The 26,374-nt window shown below is 33.3% G+C and overlaps 6 protein-coding genes across 6 annotated transcripts; 4 read left to right on the forward strand and 2 right to left on the reverse strand.

Annotated features, from left to right (window-relative positions):
• Positions 1-466: 466 nt before the first annotated feature.
• LOC123654516 (cuticle protein 8-like) lies at positions 467-1,254 on the forward strand. The gene is made up of 3 exons (XM_045590416.1): positions 467-478; positions 597-863; positions 935-1,254. The coding sequence occupies exons 1-3, from the start codon at positions 467-469 to the stop codon at positions 1,178-1,180; spliced, it is 525 nt and encodes a 174-aa protein (XP_045446372.1). The 3' UTR covers positions 1,181-1,254.
• A 3,910-nt stretch (positions 1,255-5,164) lies between these two features.
• On the forward strand, positions 5,165-6,142 carry LOC123654258 (cuticle protein 19-like). The gene is made up of 3 exons (XM_045590172.1): positions 5,165-5,216; positions 5,400-5,714; positions 5,786-6,142. The coding sequence occupies exons 1-3, from the start codon at positions 5,205-5,207 to the stop codon at positions 6,029-6,031; spliced, it is 573 nt and encodes a 190-aa protein (XP_045446128.1). The 5' UTR covers positions 5,165-5,204; the 3' UTR covers positions 6,032-6,142.
• A 3,014-nt stretch (positions 6,143-9,156) lies between these two features.
• Positions 9,157-9,829, reverse strand: LOC123654261 (cuticle protein 8-like; the record flags this gene model as incomplete). Its single annotated transcript, XM_045590175.1, is given in 2 exon segments — positions 9,157-9,456; positions 9,530-9,829. Coding segments are annotated over 2 exon segments (546 nt in total), but the record flags the coding sequence as incomplete, so codon positions are not given.
• A 1,518-nt stretch (positions 9,830-11,347) lies between these two features.
• Positions 11,348-13,208, forward strand: LOC123654259 (cuticle protein 7-like). The gene is made up of 3 exons (XM_045590173.1): positions 11,348-11,396; positions 12,073-12,366; positions 12,902-13,208. Exons 1-3 carry the CDS (start codon positions 11,385-11,387, stop codon positions 13,145-13,147), a joined length of 552 nt encoding a protein of 183 aa, XP_045446129.1. The 5' UTR covers positions 11,348-11,384; the 3' UTR covers positions 13,148-13,208.
• A 2,194-nt stretch (positions 13,209-15,402) lies between these two features.
• Positions 15,403-20,634, forward strand: LOC123654517. The gene is made up of 2 exons (XM_045590417.1): positions 15,403-15,965; positions 16,281-20,634. The coding sequence occupies exons 1-2, from the start codon at positions 15,403-15,405 to the stop codon at positions 20,632-20,634; spliced, it is 4,917 nt and encodes a 1,638-aa protein (XP_045446373.1).
• Positions 20,635-21,488: 854 nt separating this feature from the next.
• Positions 21,489-23,481, reverse strand: LOC123654518 (E3 SUMO-protein ligase ZBED1-like). The gene has a single exon (XM_045590418.1). The coding sequence runs from the start codon at positions 23,479-23,481 to the stop codon at positions 21,511-21,513; it is 1,971 nt and encodes a 656-aa protein (XP_045446374.1). The 3' UTR covers positions 21,489-21,510.
• Between the last annotated feature and the right edge of the window lie 2,893 nt (positions 23,482-26,374).

The raw sequence follows: 26,374 nt of genomic DNA on the forward strand, positions 1-26,374 counted from the left end.
GCGGGTTGGTGACCGCAGGGCTGGCTCTGTCGCACCGAACATGCTGCCCGCCTTCGCTCTGTGTATTTCAAAGCTAGACGTTCGGTGGTTATTTTTTTAAGTTCCAAGGTGGTAGTGGAACTGTGTTATCCCTTAGTCACCTCTTACGACACCCACGGGAAGAGAGGGAGTGGCTATATTCTTTGCTGCCATAACAACACAGCCTATTTAAGCCAATTTTAAGGGCACACACTCAGAAAAATGAAAAATATTTCATATCTAGTTTGAAGACGAAAAAGGACAAATGAAAAAATTGCTCAATAATGAAGTTAAAAACTGTAAACCAGTTTGGTGTTGTTACATTAACCAAATTTTAACGTAACGTGTTTATGAGTTCGCAATAAACGCTTGTTATATATAAAGGCAACAGTAATCACAATTTATTATCATTTAGGTTCGAAACAACCAACTAAGAAAAAAGCTCAAAATGTTTTTCAAAGTGAGTCATTCGTCATTTCATTAATTATTAAAGCAATGAAATTTGTTACGAATTATTATGCATCTTGAAGTGAATTATAACAAAGCTTAAGTTTTTCTAATAAATATAATTTTTATAGGTCGTAATATTCGCTACAGTGCTAGCAGCAGTGAACGCGCAACATCACGGTCAAAGTCACGGTCAAGCTATTTCCTCTCAGTCGATCATCCGACATGACATCTCCCACGACCAACACAACTATCACCAAAATGCTCCCTTAGTACATCACGCCGCTCCAGTGATTCACCATGTTGCTCCCGTCGTGCACCATGTTGCTCCAGTAGTCCACCATGCTCCAATTTACCACAGTGAACAACACGACTCTCATGATCACCAAGATTACTACGTAAGTGAAACATTTTACTGTATATAATTATTTCTTAGATATACAAGATACTTATGTCAGTGTTATTACAGGCTCACCCCAAATACGAGTTCAACTACCAAGTAGCTGATCACCACACCGGTGACATCAAGTCTCAGCACGAAGCTCGTGATGGTGACCACGTCACAGGCTCCTACAGCCTGCACCAGCCCGATGGTGCCGTGCGCACCGTACATTACAACGCTGACAAGCACAGCGGGTTCAACGCTCAAGTAGAATACTCCGGTCACTCACAACATGCTCAGCCAGCTCATCACGCTCCTCAATACCCCCATTAAGTCATTAGAGGCCACCTAATTACAACTATAGAATAAATATCATGTATACAATGAGAATTTAGTAATAAATATGTAAAATAATTTTTAATCTTTTATTTAAAAAAAAAAAATACAAAATACAGTCTTATGTAACGAGTAGAGAATCATAATTATTTCAATTATTTGTCGTCAATAATAAAACTTCATATTTTTGTTGTCATTTTAGTACGACTCCTGTGATACCTAAGTAGCGTTTATAAAGTACTAGTCAATAACTAGATACTAGTTTGAGTAGTTTAAATTTTCAAAAAGAAGAAAACAAACTTTTGAAAATAATACACATGGAGAAGCACATTAACTTTTGTCTTGTAGTGTGCGTTATATAATTTTGGATTGTATAACTAAAAAATTACTGCAGTTTACACTGTACCGGCCTTGTAATACCAGTTTACATTATTTTAATCTATCTCATCGTCTCGGTTTATTTTAGCAGTAAAAAGAACTAATATCGCTGCACGTAATTGCACATTGCACAGATACTTAATCTTTTTGACACAATTTAACATTATTTGATTACATATAAACAATCAATTTTATTTTTTGGTTAATTTAAAATAATAAATTTAATAAGTAGGTTGCACTATCGCTAAAAATAAAATTCTCTCCGCTACATATATTTTGATGATTATTGGTTGACATTATTAATGTCAATCAGTAAATTTATTTTATTTTAAGAAATGCTCCTAAAAGTTATTTAAGCTTTTTTAGAGTGTAACAAGATACAATTTATTTTTAAAAATAAATTATTTAAACTTAATTATACAATGGAGTAAGTCCTTAATGGATGTTTTAAGAATAAATCCTTCTAAGACTCAGGCAATAATAATCGGCAGGCACAAAAACTAATATCATGAATTGAGCGAGCGTGATGGGATGCTTATCCTATTGGATAGAAACGAAAAAATATTTAATAAATAGGAAATCTCTATTTGTAAAACTTAGATACGCATTTTTAATTAGATTCCTTGGACTTAAACAAAACATCGATTTATTATATTTAAATTCAAGAAAGACTATAAGAAGTATCGCACCCTGATTAGTGAGTTAGTGTGTGTGTGAAGCTTAGTAAATTTGTTCTAAGACACTTTTTTATTCTGTATTTATTTAATTCAATCCTCTTAAATTTACTATTTATATATCTGTACAAGAACGGTCCGAAGTAATAGAATTGGCGTCTTGAGATGGTTGTTTTTGTTAAGTAAAGAGTTGCTTGATCAACTTGAGCGATTTTAAAATTTATGTATACGGTATATATGTGGGATATGTAACTATTACCATGTCTCCGAAATCCTTGAAATAGTGAAGTGACATCCTATCCACCTTCGCAGAATTATTCACATTATATGTCTACTGTTTACTATTCTTTTCAATCCAGCCAAGTTATACTTATCTAAAAAGCGATTTGAGTTCATCGATGACACTCACAGTTGCGCTTTCCGATCTGATGAAAATATTGTCCTAAAAATTCCATTTCACTACACTTCCTTCTATTCTAAGTGATTCTTCGTTGAAGCAATTGACGTTGGAACTCCTTGCTGCTTCATATCAAACGCGCTCATTAAAAACATTTAAGCGGCTAGTGAAAGCGCAATTTTTCATATATTTTATTTATTTATTTCACACTTTTTATACACAATTTTGCGCCCTTCTTATTCATTTTTATGCTAGTCCTCTATCCAATGCTGGTCTGCAAAGGATCACAGTATTAACGATAAAGCCGTCTATTTCATGTGATGAAAATTGTTGTTATTGAATTTTATTCGTTGTTAATTTTTTATTGGTATGCAAAAATTGTAAATAAAAAATAATTACTTGCGTATACAAGTATAATATATACCCTGAAGCAAAAGTCAGGGTAATTGCAAATTACGCCAAATGGCTAATCAAATCTTTAAATACTAATACCAAATTTATTAATTATTACTAGTTTCGCTAACGTTACCCCACTGATATGTATATTTCATAGTACTATTTTTGACAGAGATACGTTTCAACTTTAAAAAAGGAGGAGTAGTTTATGTATAATATATATATGTATGTTCGGGGATAACTTCGTCGTTTATGAACCGATTTTGATAATTCTTTTTTTGTTGGAAAGCAAATATCCCAAGTGTGGTAGCATGATAAGGAAACTAGGATCTGATGATGGAATCTAAGAGAAATTGAGGGAAACCCTCGAAAATCGTAGTGACTAGTGCGTTTGTAATTTTTTTTTCGCCTAATTACGTTGTACTTGTCGATCTAATTGAAGTCGGTTTTTTTCGTTTGCGAGCAAACACAATTATTATGTTACCTCATAACTTTTGACGAGGTACCGATTTCGATGATTCTTTATTCAATTGAAAGGTGGTACTTGTTATGTAGTGTCATTTAAATTTAATCGTGATCTTACAAGCACTTTTTGAGTTTTCTCTAAAAATGCGTGTTTATTGAAATACATTACTCTCGACCTACGTTGTATTATACCTCATAATTTTTTTTGTACCGATTTTGATGAATCAGATATAATATCAGGAACTACTGGTTCGAATTGTAAATTATTTTTCTGTTAATTAACGCGGGTGAAACCGCGGGGCACGTCTAGTATACAATTAACTAAGATGGCGTGCTTATTTTATGTATCACCTTTAAAATACAATTGTAACCCACAACTGAAAACACTCAACTAAAAAGTTATTTCTCACTTCAAATATATACTTAGTTATTCATTCACAATAGACACTTTTAACTACATTGAATACGTAATCACACTCATCACCTATACGCCACTTATCGAGCAGCAACGCTAGCCGCACAATAATTGAACAATAACTGCTTCTTCACTTACAAATTATCATATTTATAAGACAACAATCCGCAAATACATGACAAAGATGGCGACTAACCAATTAGAAAATTAGTATTAACTATTCGAAAGATGGTGTCGCCACCTTTATGCTCTTCCAGTACTTCAACAAATAATAATCAGAATAAGAACGATACAATTTTATAAAATTACTACCTGACTCCGCAAATGTTGTTTTGCCATAACACAAAATTTCAAATATTTTTCTCAATTTGATCACAGCACCAACTATCGGGACAAACTGAAATTAAAATAGAATAATATTTAATATTTGATGCTGCGACCTAATGTAAAACATTCCAAAATTAACAACTACTTATAAATGAAAAATTAGTTAAATAAACATTTTCCAGTGGACCAAATGGTGAATCTAAACCACCCTCGAAACCCCTTGAACTCACACAAAAAATTTCATCAAAATCCGTCCAGCCGTCTAGGAGGAGTTCAGTGACATACACACGCACACAAGAAATATATATATATAAAAATTAGAAGCTCGCATTTAAATGATAACAGGATTTATTGCGTAACTACCCTGCAAAACAGACAGCAAAGATAGTAACTGACTAATTGTAAATTAATAGGTATAAACCATTCGGTAGATGGCTTCACCACTTTTGTACTGTTCCGGTATTAAACAAAAAAATAATAAGAGTAATATCAACACAAAATACAATATTTTAATAATTTTTAGAATTACAAATTTAAATGCTAACACAATGGAAGCACATTGTAATTCTTCTTTAGATTTTTTTGTGCGTTGTGCCTCCTTTCCCACAAAACTAAGCTTTGTGTTACATACCGTTTAAATAATTACAAAAGTCAAATTTATAGAGAAATAGCAATATAAAAATTAATTATTTTGAAGGTCGAAAGTTATATAACAAGTAGAAAATCAATATAAAAAATATTCCGTTTTAATAATATAAAATGAAAAGGGTTATACATGTAAATTGCTTAATTATAAAGTAGAACGATTCCAAAAATATAAACCAGTTTTATGTTGTCACCTCAAGCAAACTTCTACGTAACACGTTCAAGAGTCCATAAGTGCGAAGTAAATGATTGTGATATAAAAGCACGAGAAATTTCAATATCATATCATTCGAATCCGAAACGCACAACTGATAAATATCCAAAATGTTTTTCAAAGTGAGTTTTAATTAAACAACTATGAATAATCTGTGTAAAAATAAATTGTTTGTTATTTAAACATTATTGTGTTAAAAATAATTTACGTTACCACTGTGTATTTTTATTTTTTCTAAAGACTTTTATTGCTTAGAATTAGTGTTTTTTTTTTCTTAAATATAATTTTGATATCTTTTGTAACAGGTACTCGTCGTCGCAGCTTCGCTGGTAGCAGCTAATGCGCAGCATCACGGTGAAAGTTATGGTCACGCCGTTTCTTCTCAATCGATCATCCGACATGACGTTTCCCACGACCAACACAATTACCACCAAGTCCAAGCTGCTCCCATAGCTCATTACGCTGCTCCCATAGTTCACCATGCTGCTCCCGTCATCCACCACGCTGCTCCGATTGTCCAACATCTTGCACCAGTTGTTCAACACGCTGCTCCCATTGTTCAACATGTTGCTCAACACGCTCCCATCTACCAAGCGTCTCATGATCACCAAGATTACTACGTAAGTAAAAAATTTTACTGTATATAATTACTTCTTAGATATACAAGATACTTATGTCAGTGTTATTACAGGCTCACCCTAAATACGAGTTCAACTACCAAGTAGCTGATCACCACACCGGCGACATCAAGTCTCAGCACGAAGCTCGTGACGGCGACCACGTCACAGGCTCCTACAGTCTGCACCAGCCTGATGGTGCCGTGCGCACCGTACATTACAACGCTGACAAGCACAGCGGGTTCAACGCTCAAGTGGATTACTCCGGTCACTCACAACATGCTCAACCAGCTCTTCACGCTCCTCAATACCATCATTAATTTATCATACGACTGAATGTACTTTTTAATGCAAGTGTAGAATTACGTTTTATTAATTAATGTTATGTCAATTATGAATATAATAATAAACGACGGAAATATACTTTACTATTTCTAACTTAATCTCTATCCTAACTTTGTACCCTTTTTACGGAAATTGCGTAGACGGAGGAGTATGAAATATCGCACACTTATAGTTTATATAGAGAAAAAGTGCAGAATGATAATATTTTTTAAAATTATGCATAAAAAATATATTAAATCAAAAAAAATAACACATAGGTACCACAATGTATTTGACACACACACACACACACACACACACACACACACACACACACACACATATATATATTCTTTTGTTTATCGTTAAAGTCTTTGATCAAATTGATAATACATCATAGATTAATATATATAGATATAATAAATTTATTAAAACCTTAATAATGTTCAAAGTTATTATTTAAAGTATTATGGTAAAATTTTGACCACTGAACGACTACTAGTTTCTATAAATACCTATAAGTACATAGAAGTAAATCAAAGTGTGTGATAATAAAATGATTATATAAAATATATGCTACAACAGACTTTACTAGCGATTACATTACGCGCAGTGATATCTTTCGTTTTGATTAGTATTTGGTTCATATCATCATCATGATCATGATGAGATCATCATCATCATCATCATCATCATTCCAGCCTGTTCCAGTCCACTGCTGGACATAGGCCTCCACAAGCTCGCGCCAAAATGCGTGAACTCATGTGTGTTGCCCATAGTCACCACGCTGGGCAGGCGGGTTGGTGACCGCAGGGCTGGCTTTGTCGCACCTAAGACGCTGCTGCCCGTCTTCGGCCTGTGTGTTTCAAAGCCAGCGTTAGATGGGTATCCCACCATCGGTCGGCTTCTTAAGTTCCAAGGTGGTACTGGAACCATGTTTTATCCCTTAGTCGCCTCTTACGACAACCACGGGAAGCGAGGGGGTGACTATATTCTTTACTACCGTAGCCACACAGCAGTATTCATTAATTATATATATCTAAAGTGAAGCTGCCATCGATTTGAAATCTAAATTCTACAGAAAAAAATCAACAAAAAACTCCGCAGACACTCTTTTTAACCGACTCTCAAAAAAGGAGGAGGTTCTCAATTCGAGTGTATTTTTTTTAATGTATGTTACATCAGAACTTTTGACTGGGTGGAGCGATTTCGACAAATTTTCTTTCAATCAAAGGTGGTGTGTGCCAATTGGTCCCATTTAAATTTATTTGAGATCTAACAACTACTTTTCGAGCTATATCTAATAATGAGTTTTTACTTGACGCTTTTTTCGTCGACCTACGTTGTATTATACCGCATAACTTTCTACTGGATGTACCGATGTTGATAATTCTTTTTTTTTGTTGGAAAGGAGATATAGCAAGTTTAGTACCATGATAAGGAAATCAGGATCTGATGATGGGATCCTAGAGAAATCGATGGAAATTCTTGAAAATCCGCAATAACTTTTCACTGGGTGTACCGATTTTGATAATTCTTTTTTTTTTTGGAAAGAAAATTTCCTTAGTTTAGTACCATGATAAGGAAACCAGGATCTGATGATGGTATCCCAGAGAAATCGAGGGAACTTCTTGAAAATCCGCAATAACTTTTTACTGGGTATACCGATTTTAATAATTTTTAATTAATTCGAAAGCTGATGTTTGTCATGTAGTCACATATAAATTTTATTGAGATCTGATAACTACTTTTTGAGTAATCTTTGATAACGCGTAGTTACTTGACTATTTTTTCGTCGATCTACGTTGTATTACTCGTCGATGTAATTGAAGTCGGTTTTTTTTCGTTTGCGAGCAAACACAATTATCATTATTAAGATTCTGTATTTTATTATAAATTCAGTAATATTTTGCATGATGTACAACACCACAAAACCCACACTTCTTTATATTAATATAATCTCAATAATATGAACCGAGTAATATTCTACTAAAATAAAATCTTTATTAGCTACAATTTTTTTTAATATATAAACTTCTTATTTATGTCCCGCAATTGTAAATCGTTTGTGGAATTTTGTTCTACATACAAATACCATACCTTAAAAGGAGACGTTTACTTTACACAGTTTGAAACTTAAGGGTTTTAGTTTTGTTGTTAGTTCTCGTTTTTATACTGTGGTGATTACGATTTATATAAAAATTAACAATATGTGTGAATATAGACCAGCTGTAAATTTACTGTCACATAATCGTTAGTATACTCGCATTGGCCTTATTACTTACGTATCAAAATCCGTTGCGCAGTTTTAAAGATCTAAACATACAGACAGCGGGAAGCGACTTTGTTTTATACTATGAAAAGATTGTAATAATAGCCTTGTAAGTCTTCAAAGCCTTCGTAGTGCAAAAACGAATCTTTGTTACTTTAAGTCTATACAATTCTTTAAAAGCTGTTGTTGAAAAAAAATACACACTTTTTTAACATCGGCTACTGTAAATGTTTTGCTACGAATATTGAAACCAACAATTACAATATCTATTCGACAGATGCCCTGTCTTGTAAGCTCTCAATTAAGTGAAGTTTAAATAATCGTAAAGTTTTCTGAATTTATTTTTAATTTTCTGTGTAATTTTCTTAATTTTTTTTTCTATAAGAAAATTATACAAAATATTAGAAAACTATAAAAAAATAAGCCGAAAGAATAAGCTGAATTAGTTCGGCTGTTCTCGAGCTATTCACTTCGCAACACACTCGCGATTCATTTTTATTTATACAGATCATAATCATGTTACGACATATATTCAGATAAGTAACTATTAAAATCGTATCGAGTAAAACCGAAGCGCGGTGGGTAATTTGAAAGTTACGGTATTGAAGTCTATGAATTGGACTTCTTATTGAACAGTTTATGCATGCTGTCTTCACATGTCTGGATTATGACATAATAAATGACTAAGTAACTGTAGAGAACTGGCACTTACATTACTTCTAAGTTTTTTTTTTTAGTATAACTGACACCTTTCCATGCAAGTCAGTGGGGTTGGTCATAATTCTTTATGCTATAGTGAACACAATAGATAGACTCATTAAAACTAGAGTTATTAATAAAACTTTAAAGTAATGTTCTTTCGTTTATTTCTTAATGCTAATAATATAAATGAGATTACATAAATTAGTGGTGATATTGAGGAACATGATGTGCTGGCTGTACGTGTTGTGAGTGACCGGAGTAATCTACTTGAGCGTTGAACCCGCTGTGCTTGTCAGCGTTGTAGTGCACGGTGCGTACGGCACCATCGGGCTGGTGCAGGCTGTAGGAGCCTGTGACGTGGTCGCCGTCACGAGCTTCGTGCTGAGACTTGATGTCACCAGTGTGTTGATCAGCTACTTGGTAGTTGAACTCGTATTTGGGGTGAGCCTGTAAAACATTGCACTGATATTAGTATCTAAATAGGTTACGAATAAGAATTACAATAAAATATTTCACTTGCGTAATAATCTTGGTGATCCTGAGAATCGTGATGTTCACTGTGGTAGACGGGAGCGTGGTGAACGACTGGTGCTACGTGTTGAACAATGGGAGCAGCGTGGTGGATGACGGGAGCAACATGTTGAACTATGGGAGCAGCGTGGTGAACTATGGGAGCAGCTTGGATGTTATGGTAGTTATGTTGATCGTGGGAGATGTCATGTCGGATGATTGATTGAGAAGAAATGGCGTGACCGTGACTTTGACCGTGATGCTGTGCATTAGCTGCTACCAGCGAAGCGGCGACTATGAGTACCTATTACAAAATACATTACAATTATATTTAAAAAAAAAACACTAATGCTAAGCAATGAAACTCTATAGAAATGATAAAAATTATATAGTGGTAACGTAAATTATTCAATGTGATAATGCATAAATAACAAATAATTTATTTTTAACACAGTTAATTCACAGACATTTAATTTTAAAAAACTTACTTTAAAAAACATTTTGAGCTTTTGTTAGTTGTGTATTTCGGACTCGAATGATACTGAATTAAAATTGCTCGAGCTTTTATATTCACAATTATATACTACACTTATGAACTCTTGAACATGTTACGCAGAAGTTTGCTTGTCGTGTCAACATAAAACTGGTTTCTTGTGTATGTCTTACTTTTTAATTAATTAATGTACAGCTTTTGACCCCTTTATTTGACTAAATCTAAAACTGCATTAATGCTTTTTTTGTATTAACGTTTACAAGATTAACCTTCAAAACATTTCCATAAACTTTAAAACTAATAGTTATTATTTTGCTAAGAAGTATAATTTTTCACCCAATCTAATATAGAAATCTAAATATAAGAAAGGTACTTTAATCTACAAATGCTTATTTCTTATAGGTATTGAAGTATTACTTAAAAATAATAATTATGTGAAAAATAGTTAATTATAAGTTTTGTGTATATTACTATTTACTACAGTCGCAAAAAATATTGTCTTTTTTAACAATGCTTGTATGAAACTTAATATATCGGAGTCTAATTTGCACTTAACCAACATTAAATTAATAACAATTTTAATTTATTATCAAATTAAGATAAAATATTGGTCCCAAGGGCCTCACATTTAATGGCTAATAGCCAATGTACCATAAAAAAGTATCGTAGTATCCTAAAAAAAAACAGTCCACGTCCACAAGATGAGAAACATTTGTACGGTCTGTAGAAAAATTAATTCTCTACGGGAATTGTACCAACTACCGATTGTGAATTCGGTACTGCAGGAATTACTACTGCTGTTAAAGACGAACATTGAGGACGAAATTATCAATAAGATTCTTGACTGAAATAAAGTGCAATGACACATGGAAAGAAACGTTTCATTTAAATTTAACTGCTCAGTTTCATAATTTTTCTAGTTAATGACACTTAACAGTAGATATGATAGTGTTAAGAATATTAAAATTACTTATTTGTTCTCAGGAACGTACTTAGTATATAATTAAAAAACTAAAAAATATAATTACAACAATATTAATTACTAAAATAAATTATCATAATAATATAGTCATTTTATAAATTTAATTAGTCACATTTAAATTTAAAGCTCAAAGTTTTCGTAACAAAAGTACAATATAAAAACTAATATTATAACCAGTAGTTAAAATATATAATTATTTAAATAAAACAAATTACACAATAATAAAGTAGAACAATTCCAAAAAAAGTGAACCAGTTTTATGTTGTCACTTTAATCATAATCCTACCGTAGCATGTAAATTATTTTGTGGTGATTGGTTTTGATTATAAAAGCATGAATATTTACAATTGTATATCATTACAATACGAATCACACACCTAAACACTCGAAATGTTTTGCAAAGTAAGTTTTTTTTTTAATATTGTTAGTATCGCTTTACAATAAATTGTGTATTTGAAGTTAAATTAATACTGTTTTCTTTTTAAATAACCTAAACTACCAAACTGTCCCTTATTTTATTATTTTTATTTTATCCTTAAAGTGACAGAACTATTACACAAAATTTTATTTTCTCTCTTTACTCAGAAAGACAAACTTCAAGAAAACTAAATAACAATCTCGTACGTTAATATATAATTTTATTCACTACTAGCTGTGCTCGCGACTTCGTCCGCGTGTAATTTAACAAAAACGCTATTGTTCAGTTTGCAAAGATAAATAAATTTCTTAAATAAAAGTAGCCTAAGTTACTCCTTATTACATCATCTGCCAGTTAAAGTCCCGTCAAAATCAGTCCAGCCGTTTCAGAGATTAGCCGGAACAAACAGACAGACAAACAAAAATTTTAAAAAATATATTATTTTGGTATATGTACTGTGCAAACATCCATATGCGTTTAGTAAAAAGCGGTTATTTCAATATTACAAAGAGACACTTCAATTTTATTTGTTTGTATAGATTTCACCCAGTACACCAATTCTGGGGAGGATAAAAAGAAAGCCAATCAGCAAGTCCTTATTGATTATAAGTACATATTAGTTATTAAATTTGTTTTAAGCGAGACTAAATATTTTAACAGGTACTCATCGTCGTTGCTTCGCTCGTAGCAGCTAATGCGCAACATCATGGTGAAAGTCATGGTCACGCCATTTCCTCTCAGTCGATCATCCGACATGACATCTCCCATGATCAACACAACTACCACCACGTCCAAGCTGCTCCCGTATATCATCACGCTGCACCAGTAGTCCACCATGTTGCCCCCGTCGTCCACCATGCTGTTCCAGTCGTCCAACACGTTGCTCCAGCTATCCACCACGCTCCCATCTACAGCAGTGAACATCACGATTCTCATGGTCACCATGATTACTACGTAAGTGAATTTTTTTTTCATAGATATAATTTTGACATATAATTGCTATAATTATTTGCTACATTATATACTAAAAACTCACCCGCCACACTCGTACCAAGATTTTACGCATTTTCTTGTCAATACACTTTACCCAATACCCAAAGGTTATCTGCAAAAATTGCTATTTAGCGATAAGATCGCCTTTGTACATCTTGTATTGTACATTTCTTTATATGTGTCTTTATTACGGTGTACATTAAAAATAAGTACACTATTTTTTTAATACAACATCCAGACCATAACAATCACAGATAAAGCAGAATCAATGAATGGTGCAGTTCGGAAGTTATTAAATTGTTCATGTTTCAGTTGCAGTTCAATACTAAACTTTTAAGTAAACTTCTTTTGTATTGTAAATAAATGAAAACAAAAATTTACATAGAAACAATGTTAAATACTTAGTACAGCGTACAGCGTTTATTCAACACATTATTATACATTTTTCATGTATTAAACATAGTTCGACACTAATGCTATCATAATATTTTTACAGGCTCACCCCAAATACGAGTTCAACTACCAAGTAGCTGATCACCACACCGGTGACATCAAGTCTCAGCACGAAGCTCGTGATGGTGACCACGTCACAGGCTCCTACAGCCTGCACCAGCCCGATGGTGCCGTGCGCACCGTGCATTACAACGCTGACAAGCACAGCGGGTTCAACGCTCAAGTAGAATACTCCGGTCACTCACAACATGCTCAGCCAGCTCATCATATCCCCCAATATCATCATTAATTTATTAAATCTTATTCATTCTACTAGCGATAAGTAATATAGCAAATCAAAATACTAAAAAGATTTTTTTATTGTAATGGATGTCTCCGGATAAAAAATATCATAGTGGATATAACTATATATATATTTTATTTTATACTTTATTGTAAACCACAAATATATTACAAGCAAATGATCAAGATAGTTACAGACAGTGAAGTACAATGCGTGGCCTTACGGCTAATTATTAATTTCTTCCAGACAACCCAATTTATTCTAGAAAAATCATATTTATGATAATGACAGTTTTTTATCGAATTTATTTTTTCTATTGAAAATAATATTATGAAAGGAATATTATAGTTTTACTTTGTTTTTTGGTATTGTAGTATTTTAATATACCCTTCAAAACAAAATTTTCAAATACTTTTAGGCAGTCTATTATTATTTATTAATAATAAGTAATAATTAAACCACTAACTGAGGCGGGGCACAACAGGAAACATCCTAATCTAGATCTGGAGAAGATCGCAGCTAAATAACACTGTTTTCAAGCAGTGCTGTGTTCCTGTGGTGAGTAAGGTGACTAGAGTTCCTGGTTGGGGGTAAGGTTAGCATCGCGCTTGCGATGCTTCTGGTGTTGTAAGCGTGTGTAAGCTACGGTACTCTTCTTGTTTCCGTCCTAGTTGTAAAAAATATATATAAGACAGGTGTCTTAAAACTTACATTATTAAATAATATCTTCCTTACATTACTTTACTGATGACTTTTCAATATTTTATGGTTTCGCATCACTGTAGTGTGGAACATACTCTGAAAGAAACCGTAGGTACGTATTTAAGATAAAGATAAAAAATGTCAATAATTGTGTTTCTTTATTTAGAAACCTCTACTTTTTTTATTTATTTTTTCTTTTTATTTTACATTGGCTATTGATAATTATTATTATTTCTATAGATTAATCTCATAAAGATATACGAGGAGTCTAACAAACTTAGGCTGCTATAAATTTTAAGAGTTTTATTTTAAATAACGAGATTTAATATTTTCCCACATTTGAGCTACTTTGTTTAAAATTTTAACTTCATATCAATAAGATGCACAAATAATAACTACAAATATAATTTTAACTTTTAAGTTCCGTACTTCTTTCTAAGATGTAAGAAAGATGACTAGCAACAATACAAAAAAGTAGCTTTAAAGTCTTTTAGTACTGTTTAAGATCATTTTATAAAGCTAATTTTGTATAATTTTTTTCTATTCATCAAAAGATGGCGTTAGTAGTAGAATAAATCGCGCTATCATTTGTTTTATATTATACCATATGAAGAAACGAAAAATTGTTTTAGAGAGACCAGGCCAAGCGAGAGGTCAAGGGTGACTAGTAGGCCTTAACCGTTAGTTTAAATTAGTGCAATAAATCTCGTCCGAACCACAGTTCAAACCCGGTAGTTTTATTTTATAAGTGAATTCAGTGCAACGCTACCGGGCCCCTTAATCATTGGTCCATCGAGATCGGATAATATCGGGATTTTTGAGTTCAACGGTTCGGCCGTTACATGTACCTGCAGTGGATCGCTGCAATAAAGGGTACATGCCAGTCACCTAAGAAGCGGTGACAAAGCAGAAGCAGAAGCAACAGCAAAGTAGCCCAGCATTGGTGGGCGGACGCAGCAACCCAACGGCGGACTCGTGCAACTGGCCACCAGAGGGCGCCACAAGCAGATCATCATATTGAGTTTGTGTGAAGTGCAATTTTGTGAGTACATTATTTTGAATTATTTAACTATTGTTTGGAAGTTAATTTGTCAAGCTAAATTGAACTTAATTTATATGAAGATTTCAACTTTAAAAAATTCGAAGAAATTTGGACTTATATATTTGTGATCATTCTTAGACTTAGAAAATTATTGTTTTAATTTAAAATAAACTTAGTAACTGTGCATGTTAATTAAGGACTTAGAATATTTTATAAAAAACGGGGGAACGAGAAGTCTATGTCCGATTTCCGTCAAACTTTAATGTGTCTAAAACACTTGTAAAATTTTAAACATTTTTTGAGACTTAGAAAATTTTATGATATTTCATTTCATTTAACTTGTAATATTTATACTAACTACAATCGGGTCTTGCTTTATAAATTGTTTAATAACTCAGTGTTTTTCTTTTTATATCAATATTTACTTTGAGATATTAGTTTTTTTTTTTGTAATATATTTGTAGTAGATTACCAGCTTTATTAATTGAAATAAAAATATATTATAAGTATTATAAAAATGGACGGATTGCTTAATGTTTTAAAGGATTTACAAAATGTTATAACTAGAGGATTGACTAACTTTAAAAAATGTAATAAAGACAAATTAACGGTCGAATATATAGAAGCAAGACAAGAATTACTAGAGAAAGATTGGTCTTTATTTAAAGATACTAATACTAAAATATATGAAAAGTTTAAAATAGAGGATATAGGTCAAAAAGTTGTTGATATTTATGATGGGGTGGAGGACACTTATATAATGTATAAAAGCCTTATGAAAACAACACTTAACAAAATTCGTGTGAGCAAGTGTTCTGTACAAGATGATAGTAATTCTAGTTCAACTAAGTCACCTAATTCTTTTGTTAAGTTGCCAAAAATCGCTATACCAATATTTTCTGGCAAATATGGTGAATGGACTACGTTTCATGATCTTTTCATATCATTAGTTCACAAAAATGAGTCTCTTGATAATGTACAAAAGCTCCACTATCTAAAAAGTCACCTGTCTGGTGAAGCTGAACAGCTTATTCGCCACACTCCAATAACTGATGCTAATTACAGTGAGTGTTGGGCACTGTTAGAAAAACGTTATAATAATAAAAAATATTTAAGTAATTGTATTTTAAAAAGATTGTTTGGTCAAAAACGCATACATACGGAATCAGCAATGTCATTGAAAGAATTGCTCGACACCACATGTGATTGTTTAAATGCACTTAAAAATCTAAATATAAATGTGAGTACATGGGATGTTATTATCATACATATTGTTTCATTTAAATTAGATAACGAGACGCGTAAACAGTGGGAGTTATATATATCTAATAGCGATTCCAACAACGATCTGCCAACCTTAGACCAATTTAAAGTTTTTATTGAAAAACGTTTTAGAGCTTTGGAGTGTATGGAGCCAAAAAATGTCACTGTTCATCGGGCCAATAAGAGTGCTGATGGTTCTCATAGTTCAAAGTCAATGTTAGCCACGAGTTCACCTATGCGCTGTGAGTACTGTTCAGAGTTCCACAAGCTTTGCTTTTGTAAAAGGTTCGCTAAAGAGCCAATTGAAACAAGACGTAATTTTGTTAAGAACAACAGTATTTGTTTTAACTGTTTGGGTAGTAATCATAGCGTGTATAATTGTAAAAGGGACGCGACTTGCAGAGTTTGTAAGAAGCGTCACCATTCTCTGCTTCATATAGATCATGAGGCAAACCAATCCAGTTCGGCACAACAATCTAGCCCTTCAACTAATTCACCACCAATAGTTTCTTGCTTGTCTACGGGAGAGGTGACTCGTCCCAGTCAGGTTTTATTAGCCACTGCATTAGTAAAGATCGAGTCTAGGACTGGTGAGTATTATACCGCACGTGCCTTGCTTGATCAGGGTTCGCAGGCTTGTTTTGTAACAGAGGCCACTGTACAGTGTCTGAGACTGAAAAAGATTCCTATACAAGGTCTTATTTCGGGTCTCGGAAAGGATGAGTCAACCGTGGTAAAGCATATGGTGTATTTGACTATACAGTCCCGAATAGACCCTGAATTTGTAATTAAAGTAAAGGCGTATGTATTAAAGAAAATAACATCTTACTTACCTGAGCGCAGCATCGAAACCACACTGAATTGGTTAGATACAACGAAATTATTTCTTGCAGATCCTGGGTTTAAGAACTCTAATAAAATCGATATATTGTTGGGAGCAGACGCCTATAGTTACATCATAAAAAATGGCATTATTAAAAATCCTTATGGTAATTTGATTGCACAGAATACAATTTTAGGGTGGGTTTTATCAGGAACAATTTCTACAGGAAATATGGAAAGGTCACAAAAAATAAATGTAATGCATGTACAAGTAAATGAAGATGATATCCTCAAGAAATTTTGGGAAATAGAAGAGCAAAGTGGTCAAAAGAAAATACTCACACCTGAAGAGAAAAAATGTGAAGAATTTTATAGTTCTACAACAAGGAGAGATGAAAGCGGAAGATACATTGTTCGGTTACCTTTTAAAGAAGTAGATCTATCTTGCAAATCTGGAAATTCACGTGCTATAGCTGAAAAAAGATTAATCTCATTAGAAAGAAAATTAAGAAATGATAAGGATTTAAAGAAAAAGTACTGTGAAGTAATACACGAATATCTAGAATTAGGACATATGAGGCTTGTTGAAGCGAAAGATTTGAATAAAGAAGCAGCTGTCTACTTACCTCATCATGCCGTGGTAAGGGACGATAAAGCTACCACAAAGGTTCGGGTTGTGTTTAATGCATCACAAAAGAACAGTAACGGAGTCTCACTGAATGATACTCTTATGGTTGGACCGACACTTCAAGCTGACTTAAGACACACTGTATTAAGATGGAGGGTGTATCCCATAGCTCTAGTTGCAGATATTATCAAAATGTATCGTCAAATCAAGGTAGCAGAAACTGATGTCATGTTTCAACGTGTACTTTGGCGAGACGATCCTGAAAAGGAAATAAGGGACTATGAATTGACAACGGTCACCTTTGGAACAGCTTCTGCGCCTTACCAAGCAGTTCGTACACTTCATCAGGTGGCTTTGGATGAAGGTGAAAATTACCCACTTGCAAAGGACAAAGTTCTCAGTTGTTTTTATATGGATGATTTAATGACAGGATGTTACACCGTAGATACGGCAATAGAAATATATAAGCAAGTGACAGGGCTATTAGGAAAAGGTGGATTCGAATTGCAGAAATGGAATAGTAACAATCAAGAAATAATAGACAAAATAAAATTAATGGAATGCAGTAAAGGACAAATAAATAAATATAGAACAAATATAGATATTCATAAGGACATAGATATAAAAGAACACTCAAAAGTAAATAAAATAGACAGTGAAGAAAAAGGAGTAGAAATAAAAATGGATAATATAATGAAAATCTTAGGACTTACCTGGAATCGCAAGGATGACACTTTCCAATACACCGTGAATCTTCCTCCAACGACGACTGCACCTGTAACCAAAAGATCTATAATTTCAAACATAGCTCGATTGTTTGATCCTTTAGGCTGGTTAGCTCCCAGTGTGATACTAGCAAAGGTGTTCATCCAAAAATTGTGGCTTGCAGGTGTGGATTGGGATGAAAAACTTTCAACAGAATTGGTTGAAGAATGGAATATATATCATAAAGAGCTATCACTACTTACTTGTATAAGGATACCTCGTTGGCTTGGTATTAAATTGAATGATGAGTTGGAGCTTCATGGGTTTAGTGATGCGTCTAAAACAGCTTACTCAGCGGTAATTTATTTGAGGATCGTGGATCACAGAGGCGAAGTACATGTATCACTACTAGTTGCAAAAACCAGAGTAGCACCTTTAAAACAAGTGAGTATTCCTCGCTTGGAGTTGTGTGGCGCAGTTCTATTGGCACAACTGTTAAATGAAACAGCTGAAGTCCTGAAAATACCTAAAGACAACATCAGAGCATGGACAGATTCTACAGTCGTGCTAGCCTGGATAAATAGCCACCCAAGTAGATGGAAGACTTTTGTAGCCAATCGAACATCTGAAATTTTAAATAATATAAAAGCATCTCAATGGTTTCACGTTTCCACCAAGAATAACCCAGCGGACATTGCATCAAGGGGAATATTACCAAGTTCATTACTTACCTGTGATTTATGGTTTCGTGGACCGGCATTCTTAAAAGCGACTAAATTAGACTACAGTAGACCAACTTATAAGACTGAAGTTAATGTAGATATGGAGGAGTCAGTGAAGACTCATGTAGCCTTAGTTCCTGAAAGCGGATTATTTGAACGATTTTCGACGTTAACAAAATTACTCAGAACAATCGCGTACTGTCGAAGATTTTTAAAACAGAACAAAATATACCACGGACTATATTTGCAAAAGGTAGAGTTAGACAGTGCGTTAGAATGCTGTATAAGACAAACACAAAAGGAAATATATACAAAAGAATATACACAATTAAAGGATAAAGGATATTTACAATTAAAATCAAGTTCATTAAAATCATTAAGTCCATATCTTGATGCTAAGGGCATTATCAGAGTTGCAGGTAGACTAGAGAAATCACAGTTGAGTGACCAAATGAAACATCCAATACTTTTGCCGCACTCTAGTCATTTAACTCGTCTTATCATTGATGACGCTCATAAGAAAACATTGCACGGAGGTCTGCAATTAATGATAAATTATTTGAGAACAGCTTACTGGATTAAAGGGGTCAGGAATCTAGTTAAATTTCAAGTTCATAGGTGTGTTAAGTGTGCTAGGCAGAGAGCTAAAATCCAAAAGCAATTTATGGGATCATTACCATCTGTTCGATGCACTCCAGCACGACCGTTTTTACACAGTGGAGTGGATTATGCGGGACCCATAAATATTAGGACAACGAAAGGTCGTGGTCACCGGTCTTATAAGGGGTACATTTGCCTGTTTGTATGCATGGTCACTCGTGCCCTGCATTTAGAAGCAGTGAGTGATATGAGTACGCAGTCATTTTTGGCTGCATTTAGAAGATTCGTGTCTAGGCGAGGCCACTGTGCCAAGCTATGGAGTGACAATAGTACAACGTTTGTGGGTGCCTCTAGGGAATTACAGGACTTATTTTCGATTCAACCATCAATAGCAGAACACTTAGAAGCTAACGGAACTGAGTGGCACTTTATTCCTCCTCATAGTCCAAATTTTGGTGGTCTTTGGGAAGCAGGAGTAAAGTCTACGAAATATCACGTGAAACGGGTGATTGGTGATGCTACTCTCACGTTTGAAGAGATCACCACACTTCTTAGTCAAGTTGAAGCTTGCTTAAACTCGCGACCCATAAGCATTATTCATGTGGATGAGCCCGGTGAACCGTTACCTTTAACACCTGGACATTTTCTAATAGGGGAACCCTTAGTTAGCGTACCAGATAATCAACATGAAAGTCCAAATTTAAGTTTATTATCGCGTTGGCAATTTGTTCAGGGGATGGTACAGTCGTTTTGGAAGCGTTGGTATAATGAATACCTCTCAAATTTAATGAATCGGTATAAATGGTCTTATATGGTTCCCGAACCTAAAATTGGAGATATTGTCTTGATAAAAGAAGATGATTTGCCACCTAGTCGTTGGTTGTTGGGTCGCATCTTGGAAAAACATCCAGGTGATGATGGCATAACTCGTGTAGTCACATTGCGCACAAAATCATCTACTATTAAAAGACCAACATCAAAAATTTGTATTTTACCTGTAGCAGAATAGCATAGTTTTATCAATTGTTTATAATTACATCTTATTGTGTTATTTTAAGTTAAGTAAACCATTGTCATAGTAGTTATACCTAGTTTATTAAGCATAAATTTAAGGTTCAATTCATCTTTATATTGTAATAACAATGTGATATTGTTATTATTAATAACTCTAATTATTGTATGCTATATTTAAATCCAAATCTTATATTTAAAGGATTTGATAGATTTTTAGTTTTATATAAGTTCTGAATTATTTTAAATTTTGTTATACTAGTAACAGTTGATGCAGTTCAAGTTCAAATATTTTCATTTATTTAAATTTCGTTTCTTTGATTTATTATTGTATAAAGATTGTATTTTTTTTTCAAGATCAAACTTAAAGTAAGATCAAATAAGTTCTATATGTAGTGTAAGTCTTTTGTAACGTAGTACAACTTTTATCAAAATTTTGAAGGACGTCCCCTCAGTAACGTCCTTGGTGGGCGGTATGTTTAAGATCATTTTATAAAGCTAATTTTGTATAATTTTTTTCTATTCATCAAAAGATGGCGTTAGTAGTAGAATAAATCGCGCTATCATTTGTTTTATATTATACCATATGAAGAAACGAAAAATTGTTTTAGAGAGACCAGGCCAAGCGAGAGGTCAAGGGTGACTAGTAGGCCTTAACCGTTAGTTTAAATTAGTGATGGACATTAAAAAAAAACATCGATGTTTTTTTCGATTGAATGCATCGGATTGTTGCATCGATGTAATATCGATGTATCAAAAAATACATCGATGTTTTCTATACATCGATTGTTTTTCTATAAGTTAAATATGTATGTGGTTTAGAAATAAAAAGCAAGCATCTATTAAAAAAACTTTATTACCTTTACATTTATTTTTAATACATATCCCAATAGTTTTTATCTATACTTTGTAAAAACAAAATTTTACCCAATCTTTTACCCTTTAATCTATTCCTTTGTTGAGTCATTACCTGCGCCGCTTGTGAAAACAGTCTCTCTGATGGCACTGATGTGCCCACCATTGTTAGATATTTAAAGGCAATTTTATGCAATATTGGAAACTGTATTTTGTAGTCTTTCCAAATTTCTAGAGGATTGTCGTTAAGTCTTCCAACAGGACTTGTCAGGTAAACTGAAAGTTCATCCGACAAGCTATCTTCAGATTTATTACTCTTCCAATTGCGATGTACCAGTTTGTAATGATCACTCCATAATGAAAATGTCTCTTCACTTTTATCAGACTTATCAGAGTCTGACTCGATTTCTTCAATTTGACGCAAATGAATCTTCATTAAATCTTTGATTTTCGATACAGCATTGCTACAAGCTATTGCATCGTTAAAGTGAATTTTTTTAAAACGTGGGTCTAAAATGGTTGCTATAGCAAGAGGAGTTACATGTTCAATGGAACCCATTCTTTTCGTAATTTCTTGCAGAGCCAGTTTTTGCACTTCTCGTGCCACAGGTTCTTCTGCGACAACTGCTGAAGTAATTTTGGAAAATATGCAGCGGACTAAAGGTATAATTTTGCTGGTTGTGCAATATTTATCTGCAGAAATTTCTTTTGTGGCTACCTCCAAAGGCCGCAATATCAGGAGGACGGATGAGGCAATGGATATTTCTGAACTGCTGAGCATTGGGGGTGCGGTGGCGTGTCGAAAAAGAATATCATTTATGACACTCCGCAGTTCTAAAAATCTTTGTACCATGTAGTAAGTACTATTCCAGCGCGTCGGTACGCTTTGTATAAGTTTAGTCTCAGTAGAAGTAGCTTTGCGCAATTCGTCACTAGCAACGCAACTTTGTTTGAACCAGGTCACGATTGCTTTAATTTTAGTAACAATTTTTTGCCACTCAGTACATGCCATTGTGCCCTCAGCCACCAAATTTAACGTATGAGCCAAACATGGAATGTGTTTCTTCTTACCAAACGTCAATTCTACAGCTTTCACCATATTGGCAGCATTATCGGTTACAACAGCCGTCACATTATCTTTTTTAATGCCCCATTCTGCACAAGTTTTAAAAAGCATTTCAGAAATATATTGTGACGTATGTCTTTCATCGAGTTCGTACACGCCGAGAGTAACTGAAATGAGTTCAATTTCTATTCCAAAATGAGCAGTTACGCCTATAAAACTTTTCATATTTAATGTATCAGACCAAATATCTGTCGTCAAGGTTAAGTCTTCTATCGAAGACAATTTCTTTTTAAAAGTTTCTGAAACAACCTCATATTTATTATCCAACCATCGTCTTAGACTTGTTCTACTTGGTATTTTATATTGAGGAGCAACTGCTTTCATAAGATTTTTGAAACCTTCATTCTCGACTATTGAGAAAGGCTGGTAATCTTTACAAATCATATATAACAAACAATTGTTAACTTTTCTTGTTTTCATGCCGGATTCTGAATAAGAGGAGATTTCTTGAAAACTGGTCTTGATAGATTTTTGACGTTTTATAGGGATTACTTCAGAGTCAGAATCTAAAGCTTTAACCAACGGTTTTGACGTACTTTGAGAACTACTCGTCGAAGAAATAACGGTTTTGGAATCAGATTGAACTGATTTAAGTTCATCAACAATACCAATGCAAGGTGTCGCATTGGAACTTGAAGCAGCTGGCTCTAGAACTGATTGCGTGATACTTTCCTTCTCCGATGTAGTCCTTTGAAATGGAAAAATTTCAATGTAAGCAGCCCTGTGGACATTGCGAACATGCCCAAATAAGTTTGTTGTATTTCCAGAACACTTGATAACTTTTTGACATAACTTACATTTAGATTTATTGTCATCAATTCTGTCGTAAAAATTCCAGACTAAGCTTTTCTTTTTAGGCGCCATTATATTCTGAAATAGATAAACGAGGAATGTATTTTCAAGTAAAAAAAAATATCGATAACGTGATATCGATAACATGGAATCACTAGTGATATGTTTCGTTATTAACTTCGGTTTATCTAATAAAAATGTATTGATTACCGTAAGTATCATTTGTACGATAAATGATTACTCCCTTTAAAATAATAAATTGGACATTTACATGATTACTTAGATTAGACAGATTAATATGAAAAATATTTTTATATTTCTAACCTAGAAGACTAAAACGCGATGTAATGTTTTACTTAAATAGGTACGACATTAAGCACGAAATACAATTAAAGTATTAGTTACGGAATTTTTGTTTAATTTACAATCATGCTTTTACGGAAATCTCGAAAATTGTTACTTATATATTATTTAGGTGCACGCACTTACCTTTGTTTACTTGTCCAACGTATTCACAGACTTATTATGATATGATAGTAATATTAATATTACATATAACGTGTTTTCAGTTTAACACTTGACACAGCAAATTTTAAAATGAATTCTGAATCAAGCTGAGTAGGTAATTAATTAATACAAAAATTATATGATTTTTGAAGCCAAAGACTGCAACTGTAAGTAAGAGAGAGAGACGGCGGGTGAATTCAGTCATTCAGTCGGCCATTTGCATTTATATTTTTTATAGGTTGCTTGCACTGACTTCTATAATATTGGCTGCTTTTTCAACCAGTGATATCCCTTTTACACGAAACACCTTGCGAGTGCTAAATAATGTAATTGGAAAAGACAAAAAAATGTGGGAGAAGAAGTGAAAAAAATTAGGTTTGATTGTTTGCCTTTTCGATGCATCGAAAAAAAGACATCGATGTATACTCGATGTTTAAAACTTAACAATACATCGGTTTGATTCGATGCATCGTTACTATACATCGAGTATTTTTAAAACATCGATGTATATCGTCCACTCCTAGTTTAAATTAGTGCAATAAATCTCGTCCGAACCACAGTTCAAACCCGGTAGTTTTATTTTATAAGTGAATTCAGTGCAACGCTACCGGGCCCCTTATTCAAGTACAGAGCACTATTTGAATTTATGAGGTGATAAATATTAATTGTAAATGCAATTAATTTTCCGCTATAAATCTTTATTTAGTTTTATTACTCGTAAATTATATCAGTGAAAGTGTACGAAGGAATTTACCTTCGCTTTTAACCTCTCAAGGAGATTATAAAATTGTTATATAATATTTAATAGTCCAGAACACAAGTAAGAAAAAATATAATGGAGTTGAAATAACCGGTTTTTAAACAGTAAACGTATCGATGGCTTATATTTTTAACCAATTTCAATCAAAGGAGGAGGTTTTCAAATTCGCTGTATTTTTTTTTCAAGTATTACCTTATAATAATAATATGTATTTGATTGTTTATTTTTTAACTACCTTCGTATATTATTAACAGAATTAAAATCAGAGCATCATATAATAGAGGAGATGCTTATAGGGGAAGGCTAAGATTTACAAAATAACCAAGTTATAATGTAATCACGCATGACATCTTGTGTATAGAACAAACTATATACTAATGCGTAAATTTTAAAGGAAAGTGGTTCGTTAACATAGATGTAAATAAACATTTAATCCTACTATACATTAATATCTGGACTTGTTTCTATATTTCATTCATGCGTAACCCACGTCGACTGCATTATAATGAGTTTGGAAGATATTTTATTCTACGACAAGCATACAATGTAATTAAATTTGTGCAACTAAGCTAGAAATAATAAAATTTTCATTTTCGTTTATTTAAGCCAACGATACAGCATACTGACCTTTAGACACCAATCCATCCTTCACCATTAAGTCGCATGAAAATATCCACAATAGACGCATCGCAGCGACGTTTTTATACACGTAAAAATCTGTTTAAAGGATAGGTATTTTGTTTGAATTTTTCCAAGAGGATACGTTGGGGTGATTCTATTCTTGCGTATAATGGATTTAATGAGTTTGTACGCCAACAAGAATAAACAGTTTAAATATCATATTTTATATATTTAGTTTCATCTGTCGGTATCTACAGACGTAGAATTATTCTGTCAACTTTTTTAATATGTATTAGAACTGTACCTTGTTCAGAAGTAATGTTAGAGCATCACAGTAGCACTCATAGTAACAAATAGTAATCTTTGGTATCCGGTTGAACATTGTAGGACTTCTACTACCCTGTACAAAAATGTACTGGATGACTTATCGACGCGTAAAAGGTGTTTGAAAAATGCATATCAATGTATAACATACCGTCACTAAAGTCTAATCGCTGAACACAATATTTAATTGTAAAAATAAATTTTAAAAGCGGTTAAAGTCTTACTTAGAAGATAAATTTGAATATCTCAGGAATGCTTCAGTATCAAGGGCATCTCGAAGTCATGTACTGAAGATGCCGATGCACATAAGTAGGTTTGTCAGTTAGTCCTTTACTGTTGAATCTATAAGGCTATAGAATAGTCTGCCGTTATATATAAAAGAGGCTAAGTCACTACAGACATTTAATAAGTGTGTAAAAAGTCGCTATCTTAAACTGGAGACGACATGAATGAGTTTTTGTTCTTCCTTTTTTTTCTCAGAGTTTATTATGTACATATATTTTTGTCTATTATTTTTTATTTTAAATTTTTTAATTTTATGTGTGTATGTATGTATGTATATATTTATATATGTATATATGTATGTACGCATTTATGCATGTATTTTGTATATGTATTAGTATATATATTTGCATGTAAGTTTATCATATAACTGCACTACCTACCCTGTCTCGAACTAATAAGAAATTTATCCTTCCATTACTTGGGTTGTCTGGAAGAAATTGCTAAATAGCCATAAGTCTGCAAATTGTG

The sequence above is a fragment of the Melitaea cinxia genome, chromosome 6 (assembly GCF_905220565.1).
Source record: "Melitaea cinxia chromosome 6, ilMelCinx1.1, whole genome shotgun sequence".
NCBI lineage: Eukaryota > Metazoa > Arthropoda > Insecta > Lepidoptera > Nymphalidae > Melitaea > Melitaea cinxia.

Bases quoted from the DNA above. Each gene is read 5' to 3' on its own strand.
- LOC123654516 (XM_045590416.1), top strand. The intron at 864-934 runs GTAAGTGAAACA...GTGTTATTACAG, and splicing joins ATGATCACCAAGATTACTAC to GCTCACCCCAAATACGAGTT.
- LOC123654258 (XM_045590172.1), top strand. The intron at 5,715-5,785 runs GTAAGTAAAAAA...GTGTTATTACAG, and splicing joins ATGATCACCAAGATTACTAC to GCTCACCCTAAATACGAGTT.
- LOC123654259 (XM_045590173.1), top strand. The intron at 12,367-12,901 runs GTAAGTGAATTT...ATATTTTTACAG, and splicing joins ATGGTCACCATGATTACTAC to GCTCACCCCAAATACGAGTT.
- LOC123654517 (XM_045590417.1), top strand. From the start codon at position 15,403: ATGGACGGATTGCTTAATGTTTTAAAGGATTTACAAAATGTTATAACT. The intron at 15,966-16,280 runs GTTAGAAAAACG...AAAACGTTTTAG, and splicing joins TACAGTGAGTGTTGGGCACT to AGCTTTGGAGTGTATGGAGC.
- LOC123654518 (XM_045590418.1), bottom strand. From the start codon at position 23,481: ATGGCGCCTAAAAAGAAAAGCTTAGTCTGGAATTTTTACGACAGAATT.